At 40.9% G+C, this 10,000-nt stretch overlaps 2 protein-coding genes across 2 annotated transcripts in view; both read left to right on the forward strand.

Annotated features, from left to right (window-relative positions):
• ap3s2 (adaptor related protein complex 3 subunit sigma 2) overlaps nt 1-9,841 on the forward strand; it is a 22,576-nt gene extending 12,735 nt beyond the window's left edge. The window contains exon 7 of the mRNA XM_046849760.1: nt 9,738-9,841. The gene's annotated coding sequence lies outside the window, so the exon portion shown is untranslated. The remainder of the gene's footprint in view (nt 1-9,737) is intronic.
• The window catches only part of anpepb.1 (alanyl (membrane) aminopeptidase b, tandem duplicate 1), a 9,248-nt gene continuing 427 nt past the window's right edge, over nt 1,180-10,000 (forward strand). The window contains exons 1-20 of the mRNA XM_046849729.1: nt 1,180-1,840; nt 2,016-2,158; nt 2,886-3,022; nt 3,114-3,240; nt 3,428-3,582; nt 4,324-4,437; nt 4,603-4,746; nt 4,980-5,045; nt 5,359-5,424; nt 5,605-5,777; nt 5,899-5,975; nt 6,385-6,518; nt 6,940-6,995; nt 7,704-7,851; nt 8,410-8,501; nt 8,809-8,919; nt 9,072-9,239; nt 9,339-9,479; nt 9,650-9,731; nt 9,952-10,000. The exon at nt 9,952-10,000 is cut by the window's right edge and continues 427 nt beyond it. Of these exons, the coding sequence (XP_046705685.1) occupies nt 1,221-1,840; nt 2,016-2,158; nt 2,886-3,022; nt 3,114-3,240; nt 3,428-3,582; nt 4,324-4,437; nt 4,603-4,746; nt 4,980-5,045; nt 5,359-5,424; nt 5,605-5,777; nt 5,899-5,975; nt 6,385-6,518; nt 6,940-6,995; nt 7,704-7,851; nt 8,410-8,501; nt 8,809-8,919; nt 9,072-9,239; nt 9,339-9,479; nt 9,650-9,731; nt 9,952-10,000 (2,803 nt within the window). The 5' untranslated portion in view covers nt 1,180-1,220. The remainder of the gene's footprint in view (nt 1,841-2,015; nt 2,159-2,885; nt 3,023-3,113; nt 3,241-3,427; nt 3,583-4,323; nt 4,438-4,602; nt 4,747-4,979; nt 5,046-5,358; nt 5,425-5,604; nt 5,778-5,898; nt 5,976-6,384; nt 6,519-6,939; nt 6,996-7,703; nt 7,852-8,409; nt 8,502-8,808; nt 8,920-9,071; nt 9,240-9,338; nt 9,480-9,649; nt 9,732-9,951) is intronic.

Here is a 10,000-nt window from a genome sequence, read left to right on the forward strand (position 1 = left end):
TTTTTTTTGGTCCGTTTCTCTCATTCTTCTTCGCAGAACCTCTCAAGCTCCATCAGGTTGAATAATGGATGTAATTTCAGAATAAAACTGTAACATAACAAACTGTGGAAAAGTGAAGTTCTGTAAATAGTTTCCGGATGCACTGGATGTCATTTACTGCTTTAACCAGCCCTTTTTCAGAACTGTGATGAATCCTTGTAGAAGAGAATCGACTTGTGTGCACTAGAAGATGTTTCTTCTCCCCTGATCTTCTCACTCTCTGTGCTTGTTGAATGTTTCATTACAGATTGAATCACTTTCACTGCTATAAAATGCTCCAATCTTCTGGGAAGGATTTCCACCAGATTTTGGGGCGTGGCTGTGGGAATTAGTGATCATTCAGCTACAATACCATTAGTGAGATCAGACACTCATGTTGGTGAGAAGGTCAGGGGTTCAGTTGGTGTTCAGTGGGCTTGAGAAGGTCAGTGTTGTGTGAAGAACACGAGGGGTTTTTCACTTCCTGTTCACTCCTGTGACCATGTCTTAAGGATCAGAATCACTTTAGTTTGAAAAGCTACTGCAAACTATATAGATTTAATTGATAAAGTGGTGAGATTTGGAGAAGAACCACACATGGGTGTGATGGTCAGGTGTCCTCATACTTAAAGCCATAAAATGAATGTGAAGTAACAGCTTGGCTGCTGAGACAAGGATCTTAGGATTTTGGAGATAAAGAAGGAGGTAATATCAGAAAGGTCAAGTTCTTAAAGTCTACAAACTGTGAATTATGACCTCCAACTTCAACTTTAACTCCTCATCATAAGTGCACTACAGATCTGGACCAACACTGATTAGAGAACTGGACTAATGGACTGAGGCAGGTAACAGAAATGGACCCTGGTGTGAGAAAGGTACTGAAAATGGCTGGGATCTAAAGCTGGATCAAGGCCAGGACAGATCAGAACCAGGGAAAGGCCTCATTTCTTTCTCAATTCAAGTGGCCCTCTTTTTCAGCTGACTCATCAAAATCATGTTAATACTTTCATGGTGTAGCTCCTCCCCCTTTTCCAGGTGGCTCGGTGTAACTCTGCCAGATGCCCTCTGAACCTGTGGTATTAGTGGATACTGTGTGTTAATAGGTGATGTATTAAATCTGATGGGAGGAGGAACCTCTGAATAAGAAGGAGTGCAGATGTTCCACTTGCTCCCACTGCCAGTTTCCAGCCCTTCTGTTCATCATGGCTAAAGGGTTCTTTATTAGCAAAACAGTTGGGATTGTTGGGATCGTTTTGGGGGCCGGAGCTGTGGCGACCATCATCGCGCTCTCTGTCGTTTACTCTCAAGAGAAATCCAAAAATAATGAAATAGTGGTGAATCCCACTGAAGTGACTACGACAACAACAACAACAACAACAACAACAACGACAACAACAAGCCAGCCAACCACATCAGCATCCAATGAACCGTGGGACAAATATCGTCTCCCTGATACTCTCATCCCTGAATCCTACGATATCACGCTCTGGCCACGTCTCCAGCCCGACTCTGAAGGCCTCTTCATCTTCACGGGAAACTCCAGCGTGGTGTTCCGATGTGTGAAGGAGACGAATCTGATCCTGATTCACGCCAACAAGCTGAATCTGACCACTACTGCCACACTGAGCACGCTCAATGGCTCTCCTGCCCCGTCCATCACGTCCACACGATTCGTGAGCAGAACCCAGTATTTAGTTTTTCACCTGAGTGAGAAACTAAAAGCAGGAGAGACGTACAAACTCCACACTGAGTTCTTAGGAGAACTCGCTGATGATCTGGGAGGATTTTACAGGAGCGAATACTTTGTAAATGGAGTTAAGCAGTAAGAAGTTTCAGATTATTTCATGTTTGGGAGATGATGGGGGTCTGGTTAATCTTTTCCACCCATTAGTCATTTCTCAAACCCTTTATTCTAGGAGTCTTTTGCTTTATTGCAATTTTTTATTTGATTTAATTTTCTGTATTTTGAGGGAATTATAAGTTCTTGTATTTTTCAGCGTGGTAGCTACGACTCAGATGCAGCCCACAGACGCCCGAAAAGCGTTCCCTTGCTTCGATGAACCTGCAATGAAAGCGATTTTCAATATCACTGTGCTGCATGACCCAGCAACCGTCGCACTTTCCAATGGCCAGGAAATTGGTACGAAGGTTAACAACATTTTATAAACATTTAACTTAATGAGTTAGTTTAGTGTTAATATACACTACAGGGTCAAAGTTTGTGGACATCTGACCAGAAGGTAAGTATGTGCTTCTTGAACATCCCATTTACTGTTATAATAAACTGCACTCTGCTGGGAAGATGTTCCACTAGATTTTGTGGAGATTTGTGGAGATTTGTTCAGCTACAGGGGTGTTAGTAAAGTCAGGTAGTGATGTAGGTGAGAAGGTGATGAGGTTCCTGGGGTGCAGTCAGTGTATACATTCATCCAAAAGGTGTTCATTAGTGTTGGAGCTTTATAGCAGGAGATCTTCCACATCATCCAACCCATAGAAAGTAGATCTTCTTGGAGCTGTCTTTGTGCACAGGAGCATTGTCATGCTGGAACAGGTTTGGGGTCTCCTAGTTCAAGTAAAGGGGAAATTCCTGAAGCAATTGTGTGCTTCCAAGTTTGTGTAACAGTTTGTAACAAACATGTCTGAGGTCATCAGTAAAACTGCTTTCATATCTACACATTTATAACAATTTGGATAAAAAGTTGAAATTCATGGTCAGCGTTTTTCCTTATTATAGTTGATATTAAATATACAGTATATCATTATATTTAGTTTTTTAAAATATTGTTCTAATTTAAATATCTCATGAGGATCAGCAGATATACAAGTAATTATTTACTTATGTGTGTTTTTTTTGTGCCTTTTATTAGAGTCAGTTCAGATTAAGGAAGGTGATGTGACGCTCAATAAAACACGGTTTGAACCCACCAGGAGAATGTCAACGTACCTGCTGGCGTTTATTGTCAGTGATTTTGAAGCCATTAAGACGATGGAAGGGGATGTTATGGTAAATAAACAAGTCTGCACAATAATGCAGGTTATTTTATTCATGACTTTGAATCAGCAGGAATTCTGTTTTTCCTTTTTTTCCTGCACAGATTCGTATTTTTGCCCGTAAGGAAGCGATTGACGCCGGTCACGGAGACTACGCACTGAACATCACGGGCAAAATCCTGAAATTCTTTGAAAGATATTACAATTCCACTTACCCACTTTCCAAATCAGGTGAGAGATGAACCCAGACTGCTGAAGAGTGAAGACGCTGTTGTGTGGAAACACAAGTCATAATTAATCCCTAATTTATCATAAAAACTGATCAAAAGTGTACCAGTGACCGAGAGAAGTCTCTTTTCATAACCCGTGATTTTATCATCCAGAATGAGTAACGTTGATGTTGAAATGGTGTGTGCAGATCAGGTGGCTCTGCCGGACTTTAACGCCGGCGCGATGGAGAATTGGGGTTTGATCACATACAGAGAAACAGCTCTTCTCTACGACAGTGCAGTTTCCTCCACTGGGAATAAAGAGCGAGTTGCCACCATCATTTCTCACGAACTCGCCCACATGGTACATCCCACACTGCTGAATCCATTCTCTACGCAGCTCTACACTGCAGCATACACAACCCATTCACTGCAGTACACACAACCCGCTCACTGCAGTACACAACCCATTTACTGCAGTACACACAACCTATACACTGCAGTACACACAACCCATACACTGCAGTACACACAACCCATTCACTGCAGTACACACAACCCATTCACTGCAGTACATACAACCCGCTCACTGCAGTACACAACCCATTTACTGCAGTACACACAACCCGCTCACTGCAGTACACACAACCCATACACTGCAGTACACACAACCCATTCACTGCAGTACACAACCCATTCACTGCAGTACACACAACCTGCTCACTGCAGTACACACAACCCATTCACTGCAGTACACAGAACCCATTCACTGCAGTACACACACCCATTTACTGCAGTACACACAACCCATTCACTGCAATACACAACCCATTCACTGCAACCCATTCACTGCAATACACAACCCATTCACTGCAACCCATTCACTGCAATACACAACCCATTCACTGCAACCCATTCACTGCAATACACAACTCATTCACTGCAGTATAATTGTAATAAAATTAAATGCAGGAAAATTAACCGTTTATATACTAAAACTTTTCTAATTCTGATGGGTGAAGACCTTCATCTTCCTGAAACACTTCAACTAACACTTTCCAAGTTTGTTTCTGAAAAAAATGTTGTTCCTCACTGTCCTTTTCAGTGGTTTGGGAATCTCGTGACTATTAAATGGTGGAATGATCTCTGGCTCAACGAAGGTTTCGCATCCTATGTTGAGTATCTCGGAGCCGACAATGCAGAACCTGACTGGAATATCGTACGTCATTTAACCATCAATACTTAATAAATACATTTACTGATTATTATTTTATTTCAAATTCTAGACATTTGTCCAGTTCTATGTTCTGATTGGCTGATAATGTACATATAACACGCAGAGGAACATTTCATGACATAACCACCCCTTTTTGTCCCTCACCAGAAAGACCTGATCACACTGAACGATGTGCACAGAGTGTTTGCCGTGGACGCTCTGAGCTCGTCTCACCCGCTGTCCTCTAATGAAGACGATGTCCTGAGACCAGAGCAGATCAGTGAGGTGTTCGATGCTATCTCCTACAGCAAGGTAACGCTCAACACTGACCCTGCCCCCTTCATCTATCTGCACTCTTTAGCCTAACCTTAACCCCACCCCTCAATCTAACTCCACCCCTCGTTATAACCCCACCCCTCAATCTAATTTGTAATAATCTAATTAATTTGTTTTTACTCATATTCATTCATGTTTTTAACAATATATTGTGTGTGTGTGTGTGTGTGTGTGTGTGTGTGTGTGTGTGTGTGTGTGTGTGTGTGTAGGGGGCGTCAGTGTTGAGGATGCTCTCAGATTTCCTGACTGAAGAAGTTTTTGTGAAAGGCGTCAGTGTAGGTTCCAGCTCAGGTTTTTTCTTCTTTTTTTTATGATGCAACAAGAGTTTTTTTTATAATATATATATATATATATATATATATATATATATATATATATATATATATATATATATAAAAAATAAATAATAGCTACATTTATAACCTGTATCTAACATGTTATTGGTTCTATATTCATGCTAGTTTCAGTGGGCTAGCATCGATCCCATTAAATCTCTTACAAACACAACAACCAGCTGCAATATTCTGTGGGCGGAGCTCAGAAAAACAGGAAATGATTATAACTAATACAAACTCATTTTCCTTCCAGAGCTACCTCAATCACTTCCAGTTTGAAAACACAGTGTACACCGATCTTTGGGATCATCTCCAGAAGGTGGGTTTCACCAAACAGAGTGATGGAAAATGTTATAGGAAATAAATGAATACATTCTGACCAATCAGAACCTATAACTCAGTTCTTAGCTTTTTAAAAAGAGTTGTGATGCAGAAGTGTTCAGGTGTTCTGGAGTGTTCTGGAGTTAGTGGGTGATGTGGTGTCGATGGTCTCTCTCAGGCTGTGAATGACACTGGAACGTCGCTCCCAAATAGCGTTAGTGAAATCATGGACCGCTGGGTTCGTCAGATGGGTTTCCCAGTGGTGACGATTGACACAGAGAAGGGCACCTTAACTCAGAAACACTTTCTCCTGGAACCTAATTCCACCGTGGACCGACCATCTCCATTCAAGTAGGCCAAATTACAAACATACAAAATATGTCATTAAAAGAACTGCACATTTTGTCTACATGATGAGTTTTTATATAAACTCATATCAAGTTTTTACAGCAGTCACATGATTTACTTTCAGCTATGAGTGGATTGTTCCTATTCAGTGGATGAAAAATGGAATTAAGCAGGACATATATTGGCTGGAGACCAAAGAGGGTAAGCAGATTGAAGTTATAAATGATGTAAATATGTGTTTTAATATAAAAATGTATGCATTATTATAAAACATGCTAATGAGGGGGCGTGGTTTATAATGTGTTGATTTTATATATTTAATATAGAGTATATTGAGTTGTGAGCTCAGACGGGGCGTGTCTACGTGCTACTGACAAGAAAAACAGATTTTGCTTCTGTTTTGGTAAATTCAACAATGTACTAGTAATTGTTTTGGTTGGAATTAGAACTGTTTAATTCTTAAGGAACGAGTCAAATGAAGCTGAATCCCCTGGTCACGCCCCCTTTGACCACGCCCAATTTCAACCACACCCCCATTTAAAGCATGCCCCATTCCACCACAAATTTGATGTTTTGAATAATTTGATGATGCAAAAAATGTTCTTTTTAGCTCAGCAAAATTTCATGAGAATGGGAGCTTCTGATTGGCTGGTGGCCAACCTCAATCTGTCGGGATACTACAGAGTAAACTATGACATGGGGAACTGGGAGAAACTGCTGAAGAAACTCCAGACATCTCATCAGGTATTAACAGCAGCATGAAACAATCAGAATCAGAAGAACACGTTCACGCAACCGCCTCCAAACCCAACAAACACCGTTCTTTACATTTATTACAAGTGTCATGGAGAACGTTGGTGTTTACTGGATGTGGGTGTGTGTTGGGGCATGAGTTAGTGTCGTCTTTAGAGAAGGAATATGTACAGTATAAAGGTTTTAGTGTTTATAGAGATGTTTGCTGGTTACAGAGTTTTTAGCAGTGCGTTTATATATATATATATATATATATATATATATATATATATTCAAGCACCACTATGACCATACTTTCATATTAAGAAGTTATTTTTCATTTATAAACATATAATTATTATATATTATACTTTATATATTACAGCTTTAACTGAATAGGAATTGAAATTAAAAGTGTAATTTTGTTCCTCAGGAAATTCCTGTTATAAATCGAGCCCAGATCATAGACGATGCTTTTAATCTGGCCAGGTGAGTCTCAAAATCCAAAAAATTATTTCAGGAAAATTCTTCTTCTTCTTCTTCTTCTTCTTCTTCGGCTGCTCCCATTAGGGGGCGCCACAGCAGGTCATCCGTCTCCAAACCCCCATGTCCTCTACAACTGCCCCCTTCCTGGTGTCTCCATCCTCAACATTCTCCTACTGATATACCCCATGTCCCTCCTCTGCACATGTCCAAACCATCTCAATCTCACCTCCCTCACCTTGTCTCCAAAACGTCCTACATGTGCCGTCCCTCTAATAAACTCATTTCTAATCCTGTCCATCGTCGTCACTCCCAACGAAAACCTCAACATCTTCAGCTTTGCTACCTCCAGCTCCACCTCCTGTCTTTTACTCAATGCCACTGTCTCTAATCCATACAACATCTCAGGTCTCACCACAGTCCTATAAACTTTCCCTTTCACTCTCACAGATACTCTTCTATCACAAATCACTCCTGCTATCACTCTTCTCCACCCACTCCACCCTGCCTGCACTCTTTTCTTCACTCTCACAGATACTCATCTGTTTCAGAAATGACTCAAATCCATTCTGTAGTTATTTTATACACAATTTTAATTCCTCAGTGTGCTTATCATCTGGTTATTTGTTCTCATCTTTCTTGTCGCCAATCAGCCAATCAGAGCTCTTGTTACTGCAGACGTATATGATTTGCATATCTGTGTGTGGTTACCAGGGCGACAGAGGTTTCCACCACACTGGCTCTGAACACGACGCTCTATCTATCAGAGGAGAGAGAGTACATTCCCTGGCAATCAGCGCTCAACAACCTCGACTATTTCTACCTCATGTTCGATCGTTCCGAGATTTATGGTCTGCTGCAGGTCTGAGTACACACACTACAGTGAAATATACACACCTAATAACACATACTGTGTGTGTGTGTGTGTGTGTGTGTGACACTGAAGATTCCTTCCATCAATATTACATGAACTACACCTTACAGAAAACATATCAGTAGAGGGTGCGCTCTACTGACCAATCACAATCCAGAACCAGAATCCAGACCTCAGCAGCGCTCTGGTACAGCACACACTAACAGGCTCCGCCCCCTGGCACTTCTGATTCTTAGCACTTTTCTGGTCACAAGCTTCAGGATCCTGGAAGTTATTTAAGTGTTTTGTTTTAAAGGGTTAATTAGCTAAATGATTAAATGAGATTTATCATCAGTCTGAGGAAGTGTGTATGTGTGTGTGATTGGTTGTCAGTCTAACATTGGCTTCCTGTACAAGTGGGCGGGACTTAACCATGTTTAGAGAGAAGCATATCAGAAGTTTTTTTTATTCAGATCAAATCCCTCTGATCTTTTCCACCCAGTAGAACTCATACCCTTATGTTTTGTGATGTGGAGGTGGTCATGTGATCTTGTCTGTGTTCCTCAGGCTTACACTCGGCAGCAAGTAGAGCCACTGTTCCTCTACTTCAAAAACCTGACAGCAGATTTCACCAAGATCCCTCAAGGTCATATGGATCAGTAAGTCTGAGTGAATTATACTGGAACTATAATTACAATACAATAATCCACAGATTTATTCTTTATTTGAAATATACATCACAATTATTTCTGTTATTTGGATTCATTCTACTTTTTTATGCAAAACTTTAATTTCAGCCAAAGAATTTCTCCTCAATATAATAATCATTTGATTGTATAAAAATGTTTGAATATTAATATTAAAAATTGTATTAATTAGTTTTATATTTTTGTATTTTATTTTGTATTATATTTTCTGTGTGTGTGTGTGTGTGTGTGTGTGTGTGTGTGTGTGTGTGTGTTCCAGGTATAATGAGGTGAATGCTCTGCGCATGGCCTGCAGCTCTGGGGTGGAGGAATGCAGGACACTGGTTAGAAACTTGTTTGAAAAGTGGATTTCAAACTCAACTTTCAACCCGTGAGACTTTTCACTCGTCACTCATTATTTTATACAATTCATTATTTAGTAAAACAATTTATTATAAATCTAAACATTTGTTTTGAGTTATTATAATATTATACTGCACCTGAGATCTCAGATAGTTGATGTATGAATGTTTCCTCCTTCAGGATTCACCCCAACCTGAGGTCGACTGTGTACTGCCAGGCCATCGCTGCAGGGGGCGCCAGGGAGTGGGACTTCGCCTGGTCCATGTTTCAGAAGGCCACCGTCGCCACTGAGGCGGATAAACTGAGAGCAGCCATGGCATGCAGTAGCACACCCTGGATCCTCAACCGGTACCTAAATACCACCTCACTCCACACTGATGATGAGCAGTGTTGGGTTTCTTCCAAACATCTGTGATGTATCTGTGATATTTCCTTTGTGTGTTGCAGGTATCTGAACTACACCCTGAATCCCCAACTGATCCGCAAACAGGACGCAACATCTACGATCATCTCAGTGGGGAACAACGTGGTGGGGCAGCCCCTGGCCTGGGACTTCATCAGGGCAAACTGGGAATACATCTACAGAGAGTGAGCTTCACCTCCATACCATTACATCTACATACCTCCACACTATCACACTGAGATCACACATCTAATCACACTTCTGTTTGTGTTCATCACACACTGATCTGAGACACTAAAATATAAACATCTGCACTGTACTGATGTGATGATGGAATAATGCGTGTCTTCTGCAGGTATGGAGGAGGATCGTTCTCTTTTGCTAATCTGATTAATGGTGTCACCAAACGCTTCTCTACTGAGTTTGAACTCAAACAGGTAAAACACACACACACACACACACACACACACACACACACACACACGTGCTGTATAACTCTCATTAAATGAGTCGTTACTATAGAAACGGTAACATGAGCGCATTAATACAAACCTGCACTAACTGATCACCACCTCCTGAATTACTCTTAATAATTCTGTGTGTGTGTGTGTGTGTGTGTGTGTGTGTGTGTGTGTGTGTGTGTGTGTGATATTTTAGTTGGATCAGTTCCGGAAAGATAATGAACACATCGGGTTTGGTTCTGGTT

The sequence above is a fragment of the Silurus meridionalis genome, chromosome 5 (genome assembly GCF_014805685.1).
Source record: "Silurus meridionalis isolate SWU-2019-XX chromosome 5, ASM1480568v1, whole genome shotgun sequence".
Classification (NCBI taxonomy): domain Eukaryota; kingdom Metazoa; phylum Chordata; class Actinopteri; order Siluriformes; family Siluridae; genus Silurus; species Silurus meridionalis.